Source organism: Sarcophilus harrisii, chromosome 4 (assembly GCF_902635505.1).
Source record: "Sarcophilus harrisii chromosome 4, mSarHar1.11, whole genome shotgun sequence".
Taxonomy (NCBI): Eukaryota; Metazoa; Chordata; class Mammalia; order Dasyuromorphia; family Dasyuridae; genus Sarcophilus; species Sarcophilus harrisii.
This window is the reverse complement of record NC_045429.1, coordinates 14976564-14999843: the sequence shown is the minus strand read 5'-3', so window position 1 is coordinate 14999843 and position 23280 is coordinate 14976564. Positions and strand designations below refer to the sequence as shown.

The window sequence follows — 23280 nt, the reverse complement described above, 5'->3', positions numbered from 1 at the left end:
TCCAGTTCTATTTATACTATCCTTATTAAAATGCTTATTTGAAGAACAGGATCCTGGACAAATTGAGAGTATTTTCACAATGATAAAGCTCTATGTTATCTTTGACAAATCATTTAACTTCTTCATTTGTGAAATGAAAGGATTGTACCAGAGGGACTATGAGCTTCCCTTTCCAACTCAAGATCTGTGGTGCTGTGACTGTGTATGATGAGTCACTGCCATTCTCTAAATCTCCCTGTGCTCACTTGTTGCACTAGATAGTGGTAGGTGCTGATGCCTTCCACCCCTCTGAGATTCGATAACAGATGCCATTATTATCGATTGAAATTGGCTTTCATTTTCCTCTTTAGGTTAACGCATCTCTTTTTGATACTTACAATGTTGAACTCACGAAAAAGGATGGCCAGAGTCTTGGGATTACAATCATTGGGTATGCCGGCTCCTCGCATACAGGTAAATGCTTTTTTTTTTTTTCCAAGTTCTGGATACAATTGCTTTAATACCTTTAACTTTTGGACATTGGAGGATGAAATCCATGAAAGCACCTCCAAAATTAATTAATTAACTAATTAATTAATGAACGACAGCAGAGAATTGGGATTTATACTTTGAGCTCTATTATCTCTTCACTATTTGGCACAATACCTGACAAACAGTAAACATTTAATAAATGTATTTTGAGTCTCCTTTTCTTCCCCCTTTCTTTCTTCCCTCACTCTGTCTTTATCATATATATATGTATGAATGTGTCCATCCATCGATCCATCCACGTACCTGTCTCGTTATATTCGACATCACCAGAAAGTTTTATAGTCCTGATCCTAATTAACATGATTTTACTCCTTTTTTTCTTTCCTTTGGTTTTCCAATTAATAAACATTGTTTTTGCTTTCATTCCCACCCCCATTTGAAAGGGAGAAATAAAAAACCAAAACCCTTGTAACAAATATGCATAGACAAGCAAGTCAAATCTCCACATGAGCTTTGCCCCAAAATGTTGGTCTCCATCTGCACCTGGTATCATTTACTTCTGGGGCAGCAGTCGGTAGCTCATGATAGTCATTTAGTTTTGGATGAGATCTCAGCAGTCAATAATGGAAGTAAAGGTAAAGTGGTACAGTGTCAAAGGGAATGCCTCTCACTTTGGGGGGCTTGGACCCAAGTCTTCCCTCTGAGCCTCAGTTTTTTTTTCTTTATCATCATCTTCATCATCCCTAGGATTTATATAGAGCTTTTTTAAGATTTATAATATACTTTTGGGTTGGGTTATTATCCTCACATCACTGATGAAGAAATTAAAATAGATCAAAGTTAATCAACTGTCCAAAGAAAAGTCTACCCAATCCTTTGAACAGGATATCAGTAAAGATATTATTGTCATATTGTCATCTAGCAATCTCCTTAAGTTAGTATATTAACTTCTGTGCTCAATATTTATAAATATATATTTTACAATGTCAAAAAAGAAAAGCATTGTTTGGATGAGGTTTCCTGGATCCCCCCAGGCTTCCTTGTGTGTCTTGTCCTCTTGGGCACCCACTGCTCATCCCCACAACTCTTTTTCACCTCAGAGGCACCAAGCAAAAACAGAAAGACAATATCTTATTTTTATTTTTTTCTAAATAATATTTTATTTTTCCAATTACATGGAAAGATAGTTTTCAGCATTAATTTTTGTAAGAATTTTTATGTTCCAAATTTTTTCTCCTTCTTTATCTCCCCACTTCTTAAAACAGCAAGCAGTCTGATATAGGTTATACATGTATAATATTTTAAACATATTTCCACATTAGCCATGTTTTGGAAAAAAAAAAAACCAGCAAAAGGGAAAAACCATAAGAAAGAAAAGGCAAGCAAACAAACAAACAAAGATGAAAATAGTATACTTGGATTCACATTCTGTCTCCATAATTTTCCCTCTGGATGTGGATGGCATTTTCTATCCCAAGTCTATTGGAATTGAAAGACAATATTTTTAATGATGACATGAACCACACAGCATCCCTACTCACTTATTTTTACAAAAACAATTTGAAAAACTAGAAAGATAGGACTTTTTTAAATGTTAGAACAAAATAGTTTGACCTTACAGAAACTATCAGATTCAAAAGGCATTAGTTTGGCCGATTCTGTTTTTTGTTTCTTTTTATTTTAAGGAATGGCTCACTAGATAGAAAATTTATTAGGAAATCAAGGCAATGGGGAAAAGTCAAATATTTTTAAAGAAAAGAAAAATATAGTTTGAATACTTCAAAATCACTTGCTGGGCTACATACCTCTTAATAGAGATGTGAGGGACTCACAGTGTAGATTAAAGACAAATCTTTGGACATAGCCAAGGCAGGAATTTTGCTTGATTATACATATTTGTTAACAAAGTTTTTTTGTTTATTTTTTTCATTGGAGGAAGGAGGAAGAAAAATGGATTTTTATTAATTTAAAAAACTAAAATTTCATTTTAAAGTCACATAGTTCTTGATAGTTCTTGATGATTGTTGACTGTTCTAAGAAATTTTTTTTTTGGTTAAATATTTCCCAATTACAAATAAAACTTATTTCAACAGTCCTTTCTTAAACTTCTTAGTCTGAAATTCTTTTTTCTTGCTGCCATTTTTTCCCCATCCTTGACAAAGCAAGCAATTTGATATCAGTTATTCACGTGATCATGCAAAACACATTTCTGTATTAGTCATGTGACAAAAGAAAACAAACCAAAAAAAAAAAACATACTTCAAACAGCACAGAATCATTAATTCTCTTCATTGTCTTGATTGGTTTTTCAGAATTGACCATCTTTACAATATTTCTGTTACTGTGAACACTGTTCTGGTTCTGGTCATTTCACTTTGCATCAATTCGTATCAGTTATTCCAGTTTTTTCAGAGAGCATCTTGCCCATCATTTCCTTTAATAGTATTCTTTCACAACCATATATCAGAGCTTGTTTAGCCATTGTCCACTTGATGGACATCACTTCAATTTCCAATCCTTTGCCCCCACAAAAAAAGAACTGCTGGAGATATTTTGCTACAAATGGGTCCTTTTCCCCTTTTCTTTTATCTCTTTGGGATACAGACTTAGTAGTGGTATTCCTGGATCAAAGGGTACAGACAGTTTTATAACCCTTTAGGCATAGTTGCAATTTATTCTTCAGAATGGTTGGACTAATTCATAAATCTCCCACCAGTGCATGTGGTTCAATTTTTCCACATCTCTTCCAGCATTTGCCAATTTCCTTTTCTGTCTTATTAGCCAGTCTGAGAGGCGTGAGGCACTATATCAGTGTTCTTTTAATATGCATTTTTCTAATCAATAGTGATTTAGAACATTTGTATGTGATTATGCATAGCTTGGATTTTTTTATTCTGAAAACTGCCTGTTCATAGGAAAGGGCTCTTATTTTTATAAATTTGTCTCATTTCTCTTTCTATTTGTGAAATGAGGTCTTTATCTGAGAAACTTGTTGCAGAATTTCTTTTGCCCCAGCTTCCTGCTTTCCTTCTAATTTTGGTTGCCTTAGTTTTTTTTTTGGGGGGGGGGACAATACCAGGATTCTTAGTGATTCTGTGTGGTTTATGGAAAGACATGGGTAAGCAGGGGTTACGTTGAGAAACTCTGGATAGGTTGCCCATCCTGGAAAAGCATGTGTCCCTCTCATCACTGACCTAATCCAAGCCTGATCTAAGTACCTGAGCTAAGGGAGAAAAGAAATTGACATTGCCTATAATGGCAGCATCTGGGGACACCCAGCTAGAGTTAGAAACAAAAGTGAGACAGTCTTAGTGGTTTTCTGGGACAGTGTATTAGGTTAAGCTCACAAGGTTTTCACTCATTGCTGGAATAGACCTTTGAGCTCACCTATCCTGGCCTCCTTATTTTTTACAGATAAGGAAACTGAGACCCAGGGCAGTTAAAGGACTTGTTCCAGGTCATAAAAGAGAGAGTGATTGTGCTGGCCTTTGGGTCCAAGTTTTTGGCTCTAAATCTAGCCCTCTTTTGACTGCACCAGCAATGAAGTTAATTGATTTTTTTTTCAAAAATTGATGGTCTTGCTTGTTCATAGCAGGTGGAAAAATTAGGGATGCTAATGTATTCAGAGTTCTGAATAATTCCTGTCAGGCCCACCCAGTGCCCTTTTAGCCTAATGAAATACCTGTTTTTAAATCTTTTAGTTTCTTTCTTAAGTGCCTCTCACCCCCTTTTTTGAGTTTGGAAATGCAAATGGATTCTAAAATAGCTAAATATGGATTGTGTATTCATGTACTTGCATTTAGGAAAAATTGCTGTTTGCATTTGAAGACAGTCATTTTTTTGCTAAGACTTTTTTTGAGAACGGGTGTCTGAGTTCCTGGGCTTGGCTTCCATCCATCCTTCCATCCATCCATCTATCCATCCATCCAAATAAATACTTATTTAGTGACTACTTAATTGATCTTCCATTTATGGCATGTGTAAGACATTTCTGCTAGTCATTGCAAGAGCAATGAGAAAAGTGTAGAACTAAACAAAGAATTCTCCTAGATATTTCTCTGTGACTAGAACATCATCTCCTGATAGCATATTGAAGGACATGTGGGATGTTTTGCTCTTCTAAAGAGCAGAGAAAAAGAGATGAAATTCTTTTATTCTCCTAGACGGTAGAGACGATCGGGAGTGAACATGAAAGCTAGAGCAGATATTGGACTGAATGTCTAATGAGGAATTGAATAACTTTGGGGGGATTTTTTTCTTCCTCTTTTTTTGATTCTTTGTTAAAAAGAATAGCTCTGCCCTGGGAGAGCGAACAGGAGGGATACTGTGGGAAATGCATGTGATATAAGAATAAAAGGTTAAAAAAAAAAAACTTTAAAAATCCCACCCAAATTATACTGTTGCCATATACTTTTGTTTTTAATGTATATATCCCTTTTTGAAGATACCTTTTTTTCCCCTTAAACCCAACAGATGTATCACAACCAACACTTCTCTCTCCTAGTATGACCCTGGAAACTCTGAAGGTGTATCTGGAATGCTTTGATAACATCTCTCTCTCTCTCTCTCTCTCTCTCTCTCTCTTTATTATAGTTTTTTATTTACAAGTTATATGCATGGGTAATTTTTCAGCATTGACAATTGCCAAACCTTTTGTTCCAATTTTTCCCCTCCTTCCCCCCACCCCCTCCCCCAGATGGCAGGTAGACCCATACATGATAGCATGTCTTTCCTCATGTGGCTGGTCCCATGTCCCAAAAGCTTTAATAAGTATTATATTCCTCTTTATGGTTAACCTGTCTGCCACTTGCATTGGGGTAGACAGTATGACTTGTTCAGATTTCATCTCCACATTCATTCCATTTCCCCATTGATTTAAGGGGGAACAAGGGATCTGTTTTTAAAAATTCAAGAGGGTGTCATGTAAAATAGGGTCAACCTTGCTCTGTGGACTTCAGCGGGCTGATATCTAGGGAGAGCAGTATTACATAAAGCTGAATTAAAGTCCCTGATGGATGAGACAAAGACAGAAAGGAAATTGTTCCTGCCTTTAAAGGGCTTACATTTTATTGGAGGAGACAGAATGTAAATCCAGAAGTATATTCACAATATACATTGGCTAACTTTTTGAAGTGTTTCTAGTCAGAAAGATCAGGCAGGATGTCCTAGGTGGCTTTTGAATACCAAACAAAACAAAGGATTCTATAAGATCCAGGGGAAGAGGGAGTGGGTTCTTGGCAAGGGGCAGTGTAAAAGTACAAGGATAGGAGAGAGTGCTGTGTGTAGGGAGCAGCATCATTTTGGCTAGGCCGTGGAGTATAGTAGAATTAATATAAAAGAGGAGTAAAGCCTGGAAAAGTTTGTTGGAGCCATTTGGGGAAGGGTGTTAAAAATCCACTAGGAGAATTTGTATTTGATACTAAAGATAATAGGGAATCATCAGAATTTATTAAATTAAATATGAGAGTGATATAATCAGACCTGCCCTTTAGGGAAAACATTTCAATGGCCAGGTAGAAGATGTGTTAGATAGAGTCAGAGGAACTTGAGGCAGAGACATCAGTGAGCCAGTGAGGGATGATGAGTGGCTGAGCCAGAGTAGTGGCCAGGTGAGAAGGGAATGGGTAGGAAAGATAAGGCAGGAGCTCAAACAATAAAACTTGGTCCTTGATCACAGATGTATCCTGAGTGAAAGGGAAGAGTCTGGGCTGTGAATTTGGGGGACAGCAAGGAGATTGTTTTTTGTTTTAATTTTAATATTCTTTTTTATTAACACCTTGCCAATTATTTGGCCATTGATCACAGATATATCCTGAGTGAAAGGGAAGAGTCTGGGATGTGAACTTGGGAGACAGCAAGGAGATTTATTTATTTATTTTTTTTTGCGTTTTAATATTCTTTTTTTTATTAACACCTTGCCAATTATTCATAAAACATGAACATTCCAATATTCAAAGGAGAAAAATAGAATTGTGTATGAAATTGTAAACTTCTATTATGTTTGTCTTGATAAAACATACATATTAAACATAACATGATGATGACCAATTTTCTCCCATTTGTGCCTTTCTGAATTTATTTTTCTTTTCTTTTTAGTTTTAAGATTACTTATTGATCCTTTTTTGTTTTTGTTTTTTCATCTTTATCATTATCCACTAACTCAATACTTCGCAATTAATAGCTTCCTTTCTAAGAAATAAGCATAGTAGATTTAACAAAAATCAATTCAAGTCTTGTTTTCAAAGACCTTTGCCTTATAATCTGTTATACAGATGGCAAGATTTTAAAATACTAATGGCTTGTGTTGTGAGGCACAAAACAATGCAAAAAACATATATGATGGAAGTGGGTGGTCTCAAATGGAATTTTGTTGACTAACCATGTGGTAGTATCTTTTTTTTTTTTTTTGGTCTGAGATTGAGAGAATATGAAAGAACTTGGTTTTGTCTTTTTAGCTAGACAAGGGCAGAAGAAGGATGGGTTTGGAGGAAAAATAGTGAGTTCTGTTTTGCACGTAGTGAAGTTGAGATGCCTTCAGGAAATCCTGTTTGGAACGTCTAAGAGCCATTTGGACTGTGACCACTTCTAAGACTATTGCCATCCCTGCTACTGCTAGCTAACTAACATTTCTGCAGTTCTTTAAGATGTACAAATTGTTTTATCACTAGAATTCTCACAACTCGACGAGGTAGGTACTATAGTTATCCCCATTTGACAGATGAAGAACTTGTAGACTGATATTAATTGATTTGCCCAAGTTCACCCATCTAGTTAGTGTCTGAACACAGCCCTTCTTGATTGCGAGTTTCTCATTCTATCTAGTATGCTTCCTTGCTGCTTCAGATTTGTGATTAGAGCTCATGAGAAAGATGAGGGCTTGGTATATATATAAATTTGTGAGTTATCTGACTAGAGAGGACTAATTTAAGCCAAAAGACCTGATGAAGATATCAAGAGATAAATGTAGAGAAGAGTCCATGATAGGACCCTGAGATATAGACATAGGTCGGGGCATGATATTAATGATGATTGAACAGAAGAAACTGAAAAAAGAACGATCAAATTATTACGTGGGAAACCCCTTGAGAAATTGGTATTCTGAAAATTGAGAGAAGAGAGGGTCTAAAAGGTGAGGATGATCAAAAAGGTCAAAGGCTACAGAAAGGAAGGTCATGGAGAATCAAGGCTAAGACAGGACCATTAGATTTGACAATAAAGAATTGATTGGTAACTTAGCAAAAATCAGTTTCATTTAAATGAAGAGGTTGGAAGCCGGATCCCTCTCATCCATCCTTCTATGAAAGATGATCAAGTTGGTCCCAACTGTCATGTTGATAGCTGGCAGGATGTAGTCAGCTGCCCATCTCCCAGAAATAAAACAGATATATTTGGCAGAGCAGTTAATCCTTCTTTGAAACATGCTTTTTAAATTGGTTTTATTTTCTTTCGTTTTCACATCCCTCTCACTTCCAAATGCCAACCTCCCACCAGTGGAACCTTCCATTGTCACTAAGAAGTAAATCATTCCAGTTCATTGATTGCCTCACTGGAGCCATGTTGGACATCAGCCCTTTACCTCCATTTCTTCATGCCTTAGAGTAAAATATTTGACAATCAAGTGATAACTAGTGATTTCTTTCTCTTTTATTTCTCTTGTGCCCATTCAGGAGATGTCTCGGGGATTTATGTGAAAAATATCATACCGGGCAGTGCTGCAGATCATAGTGGCCAAATTCATATTAACGACAGGATAGTTGCTGTAAGTAATCAGATTTAATTTGGAAATTGGATGAAATTTTAAAAAAAAATTCTTTATCCTAATATTTCTGTGGGGATGACTTTTTAAGAATGAGGAGGTGGGTTGAGTTGGGCATTACATATATTCTGATTCTTTAAGTTTGCCTAGCCAAAAAGCTCCTGGAGACCAGGTTTCTACAGGAAAGAAAGGTAGGAAACTTCCCCCATGATGGATGGCAGGGGGGAAATCTTCTGAAGAAAAACTAAAGAAATTATTTCTGTTTAGGCTGGTGGAGGCTTAATAATCCTGGTAAATCCCAAAGTCTACAGTGAGTTTATATTACTGCCGAGGGTATTTAGTTTTTATTTTGAGAAATGTACTTGGGCTGTAAAAGAATAATAGGGAAGTTTAAAGGATGCCCTTTGCTGGACCTTTTTTTTTTAATCTGTTGCCTATGTTATCTCACATTATTGAAATGTAGTTCTTATAAACAGATTGAGAGATGGCTGAATTTCTTAAGAGTCTCTGAAAGCTGACAGAGAGCTCTAAAACTTCCAGAATTGGGGAAGAACCAATCTCTGCTTGTGTCAGGATGGCTCCCATCCTGCAAGATTGAGATTCTTTTTTATGTATAATGTATATTCCTTTTATTGCAGATTAACATGCTTCTTTTTACTTAGTCCTGGGACAACTTAAAAGGATCTAGGTTTCATTTCCAAAAGAATAACTTTTGTGTAAGCTAAGGCTTCCTCACACCTTATTCCTTAATGGAATCTTTTAAATAGTATCAACTTTTCAGAATTGTTGGGAGGATTAATTTTGTAAAATATTTGTCAGATTCTTAATACAGTGCCTAACACATTAGTAGGAATATAATAGTTGTTTATTTTCTTTCTCCCTTTCTTCCTCCCATTCTTCCTTTCTTTTTTCCTTCTTCTCTTCCTCCTCTACTTCCTTCCCCTCTCTCTCCCTTTGCCTTTGAGTCTCCTTCCTTCCTTCCTTCCTTCCTTCCTTCCTTCCTCCTTCCTTCCTTCCTCCCTCCCTCCCTCCCTCCCTCCTTCCTTCCTCCCTCCCTCCTTCCTTCCTTCCTTCCTTCCTTCCTTCCTTCCTTCCTTCCTTCCTTCCTTCCTTCCTTCTTTCCTTCCTTCCTTCCTCCTACTCTCCCTCCCTTCCTTCCTCTCTTCCTTCTTTCCTTCTTTCTTTTCTTCCTTCTATAGGTGGATGGAGTAGATATCCAGGGTTTCGCCAATCAGGAAGTTATTGAGGTTTTGCGCAGGGCAGGAGATACAGTGCATCTGACTCTAGTGCGAACAAAAGCGTCATCTTCACCTCTCCCTCCTGACAGATCTATAGATGAAGGTAAATCTTTCTCATGCCTCCCCTTTTCATGAAACTTGGAATTCAAGTGGGATTTTCCTAGCATTTGTACCTTGCCCCAAACAGTCCTATTTTATGAAATTCAGCGAAAAGTAAATCCACTAGACTTGGAGCTTTGCGAGTGTAAAACAAGTCCTTTTCCCTTCTTGGGCTTTGGTTTCTTTATCGCAAAATATGAAGGTTGGATGAGCTAAATGCTTGGGGCCCCTGGGTACTGTGGGGCATCCCATCGAGCAGCAGTGAGATGCTAGCCATTTGTTGACCTTGAGATGCCCGTTTTGATGATGCGCCATTCCCGAGTGGGAAAACATTAGATCTCTGACAAGTGGGCAGTGCCAATTTCCTACTCCTCCAGATGGAAATGAGCCTCACTTCTTCAAGAAGGGAACTCTGTCCTTTCCAAAATATATCTATTATTCACATTTGAATAATAAAGTGGGGACACCTCTCATCTTAAGGTCTTGGCACTTGATAAACCTTAAGTATCCTATTACTTTGAAAGCTACATTTTATTTTAAACCCTTCTGGATTTAATCTTCTGATTGACTTTATAATGTCATGAGAAAGAATAGATCAGAAAATACAGAACCCACTGTCTTCATTGCTCCTTTTCCCTGGCAGGACTTCTGTGATCCTAAATGTTGGCTATAAATTTGTAGCTCTTTCATTTCTTAATGTATTGACCTCAAATTGTATATATGAATAGAGGTTGATAACCTAAGGAAATATCTTTCAGTATGGCAGTGAGGACTTGAGCAGGCTGTTCAAAATCTAGTAATGTTATAGCAGAATTTATCCGTGGGGAAGAATGCTGATTTTCTCCAGTAAAGCAGCTGCAGGGAGAAGTCAGACCTGGAAACCTTTCCCATCAACTGATAGTGATCTTTATTTAAATTGAAGCCTGCAATTTACCATGAAAGTAATTTTGCTGTTAAAAACAGATGACCCGTCAACTTCATTTTATGCTCAACATTTAAAACCGCCAAGATTCTTCAAGAGGAATAGTTATAAAAATGCAATATTGAGTTTGGAGAAGTTTAAGTCAATATTTATGTAAAATCTAATGGTTATAACAGCTGATATAGGGCACTTGGCTCTAATTTGCCGTCCCTGGTAGAGTATGTCAGCTTGGTAAGTAGGAGGAATCTTTTATAGGGCAGATCTACATTTCAGATTGGATGGGGATGGGGATTGTATTCAGAGAATAAGGAATAGCGGATAAATGGTTAGACTTAGAATCAGGAAGCCTTGGCATTGAATAACAGCTTCAGCTCTTAAGAGCTGTGTGAGCCTAAGCAAATCACTAGATCTCTTTACACAAATTATCCTACCATATTTTGTGTCCTCCATGAAGCATCTTATTTGTACAAGATGCAGTTCAAAGTTATTTGGCATTTGCCTCCGTTTCCTCATCTTTAAACTGAGGATATTGGACCATGGGACTTCTGAGGACCCTTCTGTTTCGGTCTTACAATACCATGAGTTTATGTTCTTGTGCCCACACAGTTTCCCCTTTCTTGAACCTTGAACTCCTTTTGCTAGAATTGTGCTTGATCTTGAGTTAGAAATGTCATAGTCTATTGCCTTGCTTTGCAACTTAAAAGTATTTCTATATGGAAAATTTATGGAGGTGAAGGACTGTGATTTTTGTCTCTTTGACTTCTGTGTCACCCCTTTCCTTCCAAGGGCACAAGGCTTGATTTAGAGTTTAGATCAGGGGTCCTCAAACTTTTTAAATAGGGGGCTAGTTCACTGTCCCTCAGACTATTGGAGGGCTGGACTATAGTAAAAACAAAACCTTTGTTTTGTGGGCCTTTAAATAAAGAAACTTCATAGCCCTGGGTGAGGGGGATAAACGTCCTCAGCTGCCGCATCTGGCCCGTGGGCCGTAGTTTGAGGACCCCTGGTTAGATAGTGCTAGACAGCAGAAGCAGGGCTCTAGAGGAGGGACCAGTAGGAGAGCTTGCAGACCTGAGTTCAGTCAGTCAATAAAAATGAAATACTATTAAGTACATTGACATCAAGTGCTGGGGATGCAAAGAAAGGGAAAAGACAGTTCATGCTCTACAGGAGCTTGCAGTCTATCCTGCCTCAGATATTTACTGACTGTGTGACCTAGGATAAGTCGCTTTAAAAAATTAGTTCTGTGCCTCAGTTTCCTCATCTATAAAAATGATGAGATTAATAGCACCTACTTCCCAAAGTTGTTATATCAAATGAAATGCTCTGAAAACCTTAAAGCACTATATAAATGATAGTTAATACCTATTGAATCAATGAAAATATATTTAAATTTTAAAAATATTGAAAACCTTTTAAATTGCAATTTTAAAACTAAGCATAAGAATATTTATTTTTTATTTCTATTTTCTTTTTTATTTTCTTTTATTTTGTTTTTATTATAGCTTTTTATTTACAAGACATATGCATGGGTAATTTTTCAGCATTGACAATTGCAAAATCTTTTGTTCCAATTTTTCCCCTCCTTCCCCTCACCCCCTCCCCCAGATGGCAGGTTGACCAATACATGTTAAATAAAGTATATGTTAAATACAATATATGTATATAAGCATAGGAATATTTAAAGGCAGGTAGTTGAAAATAATTAATGGATAATATTTTAGAAGAAATGAATAATTCCTTTTCTTTGTGAAACACAACATTTTATAAAGCCTCTGTCTCCCCTTATCTCATTACATAATGCCCTTTCTGAAGGGCTTAAGAGAGGGCCAAGAAACTGGAGAAAAGGATTAGATTGGTATTTTTTTTTTTTTTAAGAATATTGGATTCAGAATCAATAAATTCTTTTTTCTGGAGAGGGGGAGGCAATCAGGATTAAGTGATTTGTCCAGGGTCACACAGCTTTTTCAGGTTAGATTTGTAGTCAGGTCCTCCTGACTCAAGGCCTGATACTCTTTATACTGCACCACCCAGCTGCCTCTCAGAATCAATCAATCAATTCTTTTTTAAAAATTTAATAGTATTTTATTTTTTCCAGATACATGTAAAGATAGTTTCTAACATTCATTTTTATAAGACTTTGTATTCCAAATTTATCTCCCTTCCTCCCTTAACTCTCCCCTCCCCAAGATAGCAAGTAATCTCATATAAATAAAATATGTGTAATTCTTTTAAACATATTTCTCTCTTTGTCATGTTGTATAAGAAAAATTAAACCAAAAGGGGGGGGGGGGGAACCACAACAAAGAAAAAGCAAAGAAAACAAACAAAAAAAGGTGAGAATACTCTTTCATCCACATCCAGTCTCCATAATGATCTCTCTGAATGTGGATGTCAATTTCCTCATGTTTATTGGAATTGCCTTGAATCTCCACATTGTTGAGAAGAGCCAAGTCCATCCCACTTAGTCATCACATGATCTTGTTAAAGAGTCAAGTCCATCACACTTATTCATCACATGATCTTGTTACTGTGTACTATGTTCTGTTGGTTCTGCTCACTTCACTCAGCATCAGTTCATCTAAGTGATTATTCAGTTCTTGATATGAATCCTGAGTCAGCCTGTGTGACCTTGAATAAATCACTGGTTATTGGGCTTTGATTTCTTCCTTTATAAAAGAAGGCTCTTCTACCTTGGAGTCCTTTGACATATAAAGTACTGTTGGTGAGTCCATGTGGGTAATTTGCTGTTTTGGGGATTTTTGTAGCATCACCCAAAACACCTGCCTTATTTTTAACGGGAGCTGTGGAGACCGAAACGAATTTAGATGAGGAAGATGAAGTGAAGCAAGAGAAAAAAGCAGCTCAGCTGAAGGATGAAGAGAAGCCAAAGCTGTCATCACAGCCATTAGGTAGGTCCATGCTGCTCTTTTCACTAGCTTGGAATCGGGGCCTGATTCTGTCATTAACTCATGTGTGATCTTATCCATAATTCCATAGGCCCTCTGTTCCTCAGTATCTTTCCTGTAAAATATGAAAATTTATACATCAGGTGTTTTTAATCTTTCTTATATTATGGATTCCTTTTGCAGTCTTGTGACGCCTGTGAAGACCTTCCCCAAATCATGTTTTTAAATGTATAAATGAAAATACACAGAGATATAAAAAAGAAAATCATTTCTATTGAAATAATTATTAAAAAAATAAAAAAAACTCTAAGTTCATGGAATGTAGATTAAGAATGCTACTTTCATGATTCCCTCCCACTCTAATTTCAATAATTCTCTGAAGGTCTCATATGTTTTCCTTTTTACCACAATTAGCAAACATGAAAAAAGTAACTTAATAAACTTTTCAAAAAGTTGGGTCTTTCTCACACACATGTAAACAGTGTACATGTATGTATGTTGCATGTGTATATATACACACTTATATGTGGGTATGTGTGTGTATATATATATGTATGTGTATATATATATATATATACATATATATATATATATATAAATATTTATCTTCTGAGATGAAAGAACTTATAACTTGCTCTATTTTCATTCTTTGATTTTATTTTTCACTGTTGAAGATACTTGTTCTTCTGTATGAAATTCCTGGTATTTTGTGCAAATGTTTAAATCCACCCAAAATACAGAACAACTTCAGCTTAATTGAGGTTGGTTAGAGCAAGTTCTCATTCATTGCCGATCTGGTTTGTGCATTGAATAGTTGGAAAAACCAGATTAAAGCAAAGGATGACGTTTGGTGCCCGAGAGCCGAGATTTGAACATCAATTCTGCTACTTAATTCCCGTGTCTTTGGTGATTCTTGTCTTCCTGGAGACCTTTGGTTTAGTTTCAATATTGGGAAAAACTTCCTAATAAAGTGAGGTTTCCTAAAAAAACCACGATGGTTTAGGTTGTCTCAGAATAATAATAATTGTGACAGAATAGCAACAACAGTTCTAATAGCTATCATTTGTTTAGCTTTACAAGGTTTAGAAAGTTCTTTCCATTTTCACAACAGCTCTGAGCGGTGGGTGCTATTATCCCCATTTTCTAGATGAGGAAACTGATCCTGAGAAGAGTTTAAATGATTTGTTCAAAGATACACAGCTCTTGTGTGTTCATGCTGTTCACTGTGCCACCTAGTGGCTTCTAGGAAGTAGTTGGCTCCATGTCATTGGATAAAGATTCAAGAAAAGCTGGATGACTCCTTTGCCTGGGATGTTTTGGAGGGAATGGCAGACTAAGGTCTGACTGCACTCTGAGGTCCCTTCCAACGCTGAGATTCTATATGTTGGTCAGTTACTGCTCTCATCGGGTCACTTAAAAGACCGCCAGTGACAGGAGTCCCATGGACTATTGGATATCCATGGAACCATTTAAAGAGCAGCCTAAATTATCATGATTCCTAATGCTGACATGTGGGGTCTTACACACTTGCCACAGATGTCCCTTCTTGCTCCTGACAGTCTTTCTTCAACTGTTTTGGAGGACTGTTTCCCATGAATAGCATATGGATCCATGGGTATTTATTTATTTATTTTTGGCTAATAGTGATTAGGGGACTGATCTTGGAATCAGAGAGATCTGAATTCAAATCCAGATGCCTGTTGGATTTCAATGATTCTGTGCAAGTCACTTCCTCTTGACTGCCTCAAGCAGCTCTCCTGAGACTCTTAAGTTATAACTGATTTTTAGTCTGTAACAATTGAGGGAACTTTTACACCAGATTCCCCAAAATAGAAGAAATCATAGATCTTGGTAAAAATATTAACTATAAAATTAGGGATTTGCCAAAAAGCTTACACGGGAGAGATTTGACATGATAAATATTGGTTAATATTCTATTTTTTCCCCTCTAAAATTATCCAGTCCCTTTTGATCCTGAGATTCCCAGCCAAATTATGCCCTTTCTGCCAATATATTCCGATTCTATAAGTGCTCTTTGTCTTAATTTGTTGGGAAATGCTGGTCTTTAAGGAAGTTTTTACCTTTTGTATTTACTGTAAAAGTCTAATGGACTTTGACTTGTGTTTCTCAGAAATACCAAACTTAATGCTTTTTGAGACGTGAATATCTTAATTCCATTGGCTTTGTGGGTTTCCCACGGTCCATTTACAAAGGCACAGGTCTTGTTTTCCCAGGCAGATCTGTGTTCACACATTGTAACGGAATAAGTCGGAATAGTTAAACTTCTCACATTTCTTGGAGAACCCGGCCCACTGCTCTGTTTTAGAATTCAGGGTTTTGTGGCCTCCCTACTCCGGCCCCACCTTTTTGCTCCATTTTGAAGATTTGCCAAGGATTTTCATTCTTGTGCTTGGCGCATAGTAGGCATTTAATAGATACTTGTTGAATTGAACTGAAATGTCAGGGGAGTGATAGATGGGAATCGGGAATCTTGAATGTCCTTTTCTAACAAAATGTTGCCCACTGCTGTGAGCACTTACCATGGTTTCATTTTTTACCCTATTCATTGAATAAGAACCAGAACATCAAAGAGTCCCAGACTGGCAGCTGGGAGCACCCCTGAACTATGGCAGGAATCTGGATCTCCCACTTCGAGGGAAAATGATGATTGGTCCCTAAGCAATTGGACCACATCTGTGCACTCAACTTTTGTTCACGTGAGAGTGAACTGAGGCACATTAGGATCATGGATTTCAGTTGGAAAGGATTTATAAATCACTTCATCTAAAATCATTTTACATAAGAGGAAACTGAGATCCAGAGAGATATGGTCACACAGATGACCACTATGAAAGCTCATAATTGGGAAAACCTCATTCTCCTGCAAGATCCCGCAGTCTTGGTGCTTCAGCTCGTTGATTTGGAGCCAAGAACTTCAAAACCTCCACAGAACAATGGAGTTCAGTTCAGACCTGACTACACCATTATGGGACTTCTCTGCCCAGCTTCTCCACTGTACCCCCATATTGGAGAACTCATCTTCCCTCACTTTTTACTTTCCTTTTGGCTGTTTTCTTCTCCCATTAGAGAGGATTTGGTTGTTTGGTTTGTAGTTGTTTTTTGGGGAGGGGAGAAGTGGTAGTTTGCTGATTTTTTTTTTTTTTCCTCTTCAAATTATAATTTTTATTTTATTTTTTCCCATTAGACTACAAGCTCTTTGAATGTAGGAATGGGTCTTTAATTGTGTCCCTTGTGTTTAGCACAGTCCCTAGAAGCCTAATAAATGTTTAATGTTCATTGACTGACTAATACAAGCAGCAAATGGAAGTTCAAAACTACAGAATTTCAGAATTAGAGGGACCTCATGGCCAATGAGTCCAATGTCAATAAGCTGGTAAGAGAAGATTTTAAATAATCTTTTCCCTCTTCAGCTTGTATCTGGAGCCCCTGATTAAATCATCTTACTTTGGGGGCAATTCTTGGCTTGGTTATTGTAATTTCTGTTAGGCTGTCCCAAAAGTCTTAGGTGCAGTTTAAAGCTACAACTAGCATTAAGAGTATTGGTATATCCTATAATAGTTGAACTTTGAAATGCCCCAATGGGGGAGAGAGAATAGGAGAAGGGGGAATTGAGTATAATTTGCAGTTTTTAATAAAAAAAACTTTGAATGCAAATTCAGGTAGACAGGTGATGCTGGATCTGGAGTCGAGAGGAATGGAGTGCAAATTTGGCCTCAGGTACTTCCTAGCTCAGTCACCCTGGATAAAGTCATTTAACTTCTGCCTATCTCAGTTTCCCCATCTGTAAAATGACAGCTCATGATACCATTTACCTCCCAGGGCTGTTGTGAAGATCAAATGAGATCATATTTGTCGAGCTGCTATTATTTAGCTCATCTTTGGCATATTACTAGTTTCTCCAGTCCTTCAGAGAGAGCAGACACAACACTCCCATAAAATGTAATTTTACACACAAAAGCAAAGAAGTGGGGGAGGAGGAATTCTTTAATATGGAACACAGTGGAGAAACTGGGCAGAAAAGTGCCAAATGGTCTGAGCTGAACGCTAGCCTTCTATGGAGGTTTTGGAGTTCTTGGTTCCACCCTCCAATCAAGGGATGAGATGAGGTAGAGCCTTGGGCTGGTGGGATAAATTGAAATTCAATGAAATAATGTGCTTTGGTCCTTTCAATCTGTTCTACTCTTCCTGCCCCCATTTGGGATTTTCTTGGCAAAGACTGGTTTGCCATTTCCTCTTCCAGCTTATTTTATAGATGAGAAAACAGGATGAAGTGACTTGCCTAGAGTCTCATAGCAAGGAAGTATCTGAAGCCAGATAGATTTGAATTCAAGGAAGAAGACTGTCTGTCTGCAGGCTGGGTACTCTATCCACTATGGCGCCATCTAGCAGCCCAACAAAGAAATACAGTTAAATAAAAACAAATGTAGTAACTAATTTTGGAGATAGATGCTGCTTTTTGCCCCTGTTGTCCTCCACCTTTGCCACGAGGAGGGATAAATTATTCAGAGAACCAGAAGAAGGCCTCTAATTTGTTGGCTCTATCCTTTATGGATTAGACAAAAAAAGAAAAAGCATAAAAAGTTTGCATCTATCCTGTTGCAAGGGAGTTCAAGGAGGATAATGATGTATGATGTCCTGTAGTCCTTTACACTGTTATCTGCTATGTCCTTACCCTATCACAGGCTAGGAAGCCATGGGTGTCCCTGCTTTATAGGGGATGAAACAGAAGAAAAGTGATTTACTCATCGACGTATGGTCGATACGGATGGTCGGCCTGAGACCGCATCCCAGAACGTTGCCCTCTCCTGACACCAGATAAAATAGTATGTAGCCTTGAGTGAAACAGAGAGAAAGTTAAGCCCCCAAATTCTATCTTAGAAATGCAGTACCGAAGCCAGAACCACCTTAACATCACTGAGTTTGAAAATTATTGTTAAAGGGTCTCAATGGGATTTTTGAATAATTCCTTACTATTTCAAGGATCCATGATTTTGTTGGAGGTGGCTACTTCTTCTACCAAGGACTTATTGTAGATGAAAAATGGATCACCCAGAAATCATTCATCCAGCAGAGAATCTGTCTGAAACATCCTACGTTGGTCCTCGGATGAGGGATGTCTGTATTGAGTCAACAAATCTTAATTAAGTGGCAGTCCTGAGTCAGTCATTGTGCTAGGCGCTAGACATACAAATATAATGTTCCTACCCTCAAGGAGCTTACATTCTGTTCCTAACCTTTTCTGCTTAGAAGGCCTTATCTGAACACAGTATTCCATCTGCATAGCCCTTGAGAACCCAGGCTCCGGCCCTTCCCTGACTCCCTGAGACATCAGAGATAGATGGTCTGCCCTAATTAATAGCTAACAAGTCACTTAGCTTCTTATGCCATCTGTAAGATGGAGAGGTTAGATTTGTGGGCTTCTAAGAGCAATTCTGTCTCCCAAATCTCTGAGTGTGTCCCGTCACTTCCCCCGGAGAGGTCCCTTTGTGGAAGAGAGCTCCTGGAAGAACTTGGGGTTATTGGAATGCCTCCTCCAATTCATGTTAGGAGAGCAAGTTCTGTGCTCAGTTTCGTGGTGGCTCATTTTTTGAGGATTTCTGGGCTTTGTTCTCTGCTGATTAAGAGGCAGCCCCTAACGTGATCTTGGAGGATCTGAAATGAGCTGGGGACCAAAGACAGGGGAGGCGTCGGAGGCCGAGTTCAGATTTGGAGCCAGACAGCTTATGTTGACTGCGATAATCTTTCTCTGACTTATCCAGCCTTGTGAAAAACATCGAGAAGCTTTTGTGTTTCTTGTTTTTTTGGGGAGGGGTGAGGTGAGGGGGTGGGTAGAGAGTTGATTTTCAAGAGCTGTGTCCAGGTAGCTTTAGACTCCACCTGTTCAGTGTTGCTCAGGCTGCGGATTTGGATACCTGGACCGTGCCGGGAGCGAGGTCACCCAGAGGGCAGGCTGGGTGACATAACACAATTGTCTGCCTTTGCGGGGTGACAGTTGAGAAGAAAGACAGGTCAGGGTAGCTGTACTCCCTCCAAAGACTGGCTCAGAACCAGACCTTCTCCGGGTGCTCATGTTACCGACGGCCCTCGGTAAGCCAGACAGGCTTCGAGCTCTGCCAAGTTGGGAAAGAAGAGGGCCCAGCTCTTAGGGCTACCCGCTCTTAAGAACTGAGGTTTCCTGGTGGGGGGGGGCTCCTCCAGCAGAGGTGCCCATTTAGCACTGGGGAGAGTGTGGAACATAAACTCAAAAAAACCTGAGTTCAAATCCCACCTCAGACCCTCAGGACCTTCGAGATCCTGGGCAGCGCCCAGTGTTTCCAGCCTCAGATTGCTCATCTATATAATGAGGGAATCTGGCGCCTCTAAATCACCCTCCAGCTCTGAATCTGTGATTGCACGACTTGAGCGGTTGGCATTTAGAACCATCCTAGCCAATAATCACTGACTAAGCATCTTCTCTGGCTCAGCCCTGGGGTTCAGAGAAGGCAGAAAGGCTTCCGCTCTCAGGTGGTTTACATCCTTGTAAGAGAGAAGGGAGATATGGGAGTCCAGCCAAGCAGTGACCTTAATAGCTAACTTGTAACCCCCCGGTCCTCAGTTTCCCTCTCCGTTCAGTGAGGGCTTAGATGCTTTCCAAGGTCCCTCCCGTTTCTAAGTCTGGGATCCCATAATTGTCAAGTGATTAATATTTAAGGCAGAACGGTCTAGCAGTGTTTTGTTAAGCAGCCACTCTGATGCCAAAGATAAAAATGGAGTTGTCTCTTTGGAAAGAGCTTCTATTCTAGGGGAGGATTACATCATGGGCACTCAGTGGGGAATAAAGTTCAGGCTTGAGGATCTCCTTGTGTGGAAACTCTTTTTACTGGTGCTAGTCAAACCTATTTAGCCATGACTCAGTAAAGTCCTGAGGAGGCTAGGGGCTTGCCCAGGATCACACAGCCAGGTGATTAGAGAGAGGACTTTGTTTATGTGTTTTTGACTCTACATTGGCAGTTTAGCTGGTACCCCAGGTATTGGGGAGGGTGGGCTCAGTTGATCATTGAAGAGGAGGGATGGAACACAAGTAACTAAAGAGCTGACCTGGGTATTACCTTGAGGGAAGCTACAGATTAAGAGGTAGAGATGCTGAAGAAGTCGGGGAGGGAGATGGCCAGCAGGTACAAGCAAGGTACAAGTTGGATTTATAAATCCTCCTTTCTCCTTACCTTTAAGATCCTCCACCAAAGTGATGAGAAAGTTCCCCAAACCACCACAGGCAACTCTGTTCACCCCAACTCACAGTCTTACACAGTTGTCTAGGGCACTGAGCAGTTAGAGGACTAGACCAGGGTCACACAGCCAATATGTGTCAGAATCTAGGATCCCATCCAACGCAAACCCTTCAGATTCCCTTGCTCGCTCTCACTCACCCAGAAATGGGAGAGGCAGGTGGGCTGGGATGAGAACCCACCCTCCTTTGCTTAGAGCTGGGATTGACATTCCTTCAGTTCACTCCCGACTTAAGCTGCCCATTGGGCTGGAGTTTGATGTACTTTCTTTGTCCTCTATTTTTCTGTTTCTCAATTTAGCTTCTGTTTTTACTGAAAAAATGCTGATGTTTTCTGTTCTCAGCTCCTTTTTTTTTTTTTTTTTTTTTTTTTTTTAAACATCTAGATACTGTTCCTGGCTCCCTGGAAAATGAGCTGAAATCCAAGTGGGAAAACCTGTTGGGTCCCGATTATGAAGTAATGGTATGTTATTATCCTTCGATAAAATGTACTCACGTCTGGCTTAATGTGAGGCTCGTAACATAGTAATTAGAAGAAACAAGCACTTCTGGGAATGGCTTCCCTCCCCCTAACCCCCTTCCTTGTATTGGAAATAACTGATTGGGAAAATCACAGTGGTTTGAGATGGAAGAACCGTTAGGGATGAAAAAAGAAATCCAACTGTGATTCCCAATGGTTTACTTGGCATTGGAACGATTTAAGGCGCAGTCGTCAGAACAACGAGGAGGTGGCAGGGGGAATGCTTGCCTTTAAATTTGTCACATTCATCAGCTACTTAGAGCGGCTGGCATTTTGATGATTGTCTCTGCGATCTGTTTGTTTTATTGGCCGCCAACACAGCTTGGGATATTAGTCCTACGTTTCACCCAGAATCTTCGACTTTTACGAGCTGAGTAAAGGAATGATGATTGAGCAAACTGGGGGGGGGAGGGAAGTAATTTCAGTTAGGTTGGAATTGCTGGGCCCCCAAGCCCACTGGATTTCCTTTCACCTGTTATTACAATTAAAGAAGGATTTCTCTGAGATTTTCCATGATGGAAGAGAGTTTGACATTTAGAAAAGACTTAAGCTCGGCTTACAAAAGCTTTTTGTGATGGAAAAAAGTTCCCTTTGAATCTCTATTGTTTTTTTTCCCCTTTCATGTGTTTATTCAAGCGAACAGGGATAGAATATATGATGTTGTACAATTGTAACATTAATATGTTACCTTAAGGCATTAACACAAATAATGATATCGTTAGAATACTAGTACAAGTGATCATGAATATTCTATATTTGTTAGAGTATATAATGGTGATGGTGGTTACCATTTATATAGCACCTACATGTGCTACATCCTGTGCTTTAACATGATCATCTCATTTGATCTTCATAACAATCTGGGAGGTAGATGCTATAATTTTCCCCATTTTATAGTTTAGAAAACTGAGGGAGACAAAAGTGAAGTGACTTACCCAGGAACATATGTCTTATAAAAATCTGAGGCTGGATTTGAATTCAGATCTTCCAATCTCTAGATCTAATGTTCTTACCCATGGACTACTAGTATCAGTGTCAGAATATTAGCTGCAGAAGTCTAGTTAATCCATTTATTTAAACAGAGTTGTAACTAGGGTGAGTGACTGGTGATTTATCCCAGGGTGTCAATTCTGGAGGTCGCTGACTAAGGTTGAAGTCTCTTTGGTGGGCATAAATGACAAAGTTTAGAGACTAGATCCCTAAAATAATTAGAAATAAAATAGGAAGCTACATTTGGTGGGCTGAGGTGAAGCCCCCAGCTGCGGTTCTCCATCTGCCAGGATAGAATGTAGATTCTTGTGCCAAAGGTCGTAGAGTTTCCATCTCCACTCTCTGAGTCTTGTTCCATCAAAGGTACATTTGATTTTTCTTGACTCAGAAAAAAAAATATCTAATTACATTTGTATTTTTAAAAACAGGGGGACAAGAGAGGCTAAATGAATTGCTTACAGAATTGTCCCAGAGCTGGCAAAGGTCAGACCGGCATAAAACATGGTTTTTAAACCAGGTATCCCTCACTTGTCTTAACTCGTAGATAAAAGGACTGAGGGCTGGCTGTGAATTTAGCTTTTGAATTTGGCTCTGCTGCTAGATGATCTCAAAGGATCCCCTTAAATTCTAAGTCTCCAATCTGATGCCTTACTGCTTCTGACCCCATTTACTTTAGGTTTTTTCCCTAGGGCTTTAATTAGGCCTGATGGCAAGAAAAACTTCTTAGCAATAAGAAGGGTCCAGAAGGCACTCCCTCAATCAGCTCTTTCTGTGAGCCAAGGACTGGACTAAGTGCTGGGCATCCAGAAAGAGCCAGTTGATGATCCCTGCTTACAAGGAGTTTACAATCTAACACGCACATGGGTGGATGGTCTGCTTTGGGGAGAAGTGTGTTCCCCTTTTCAAGAGCTCTTCTGATGCATAGAATCAAGAGAACACTGTACACAGAAACAACAAATATTTAACCACCAGTTTTGATGGACAAAGCTCTTTTCAGGCCAATTCCAATAGACTTGTGATGGAGAGAGCCATCTGCACCCAGACAGAGGGGATTGAGGATCACAACCTAGTATTTTCACCGTTGTTGTTG

At 38.9% G+C, this 23280-nt stretch overlaps 1 protein-coding gene across 4 annotated transcripts in view; it reads left to right on the top strand.

The window, feature by feature from the left end:
* The window catches only part of PATJ (PATJ crumbs cell polarity complex component), a 329924-nt gene that overhangs the window by 29681 nt on the left and 276963 nt on the right, over window positions 1–23280 (top strand). For all 4 annotated transcript variants that reach the window (XM_031969002.1, XM_031969001.1, XM_031969004.1 and 1 more), the window contains exons 9-13: window positions 351–453; window positions 8139–8230; window positions 9427–9568; window positions 13255–13398; window positions 21067–21143. In XM_031969002.1, the coding sequence (XP_031824862.1) occupies window positions 351–453; window positions 8139–8230; window positions 9427–9568; window positions 13255–13398; window positions 21067–21143 (558 nt within the window). The remainder of the gene's footprint in view (window positions 1–350; window positions 454–8138; window positions 8231–9426; window positions 9569–13254; window positions 13399–21066; window positions 21144–23280) is intronic.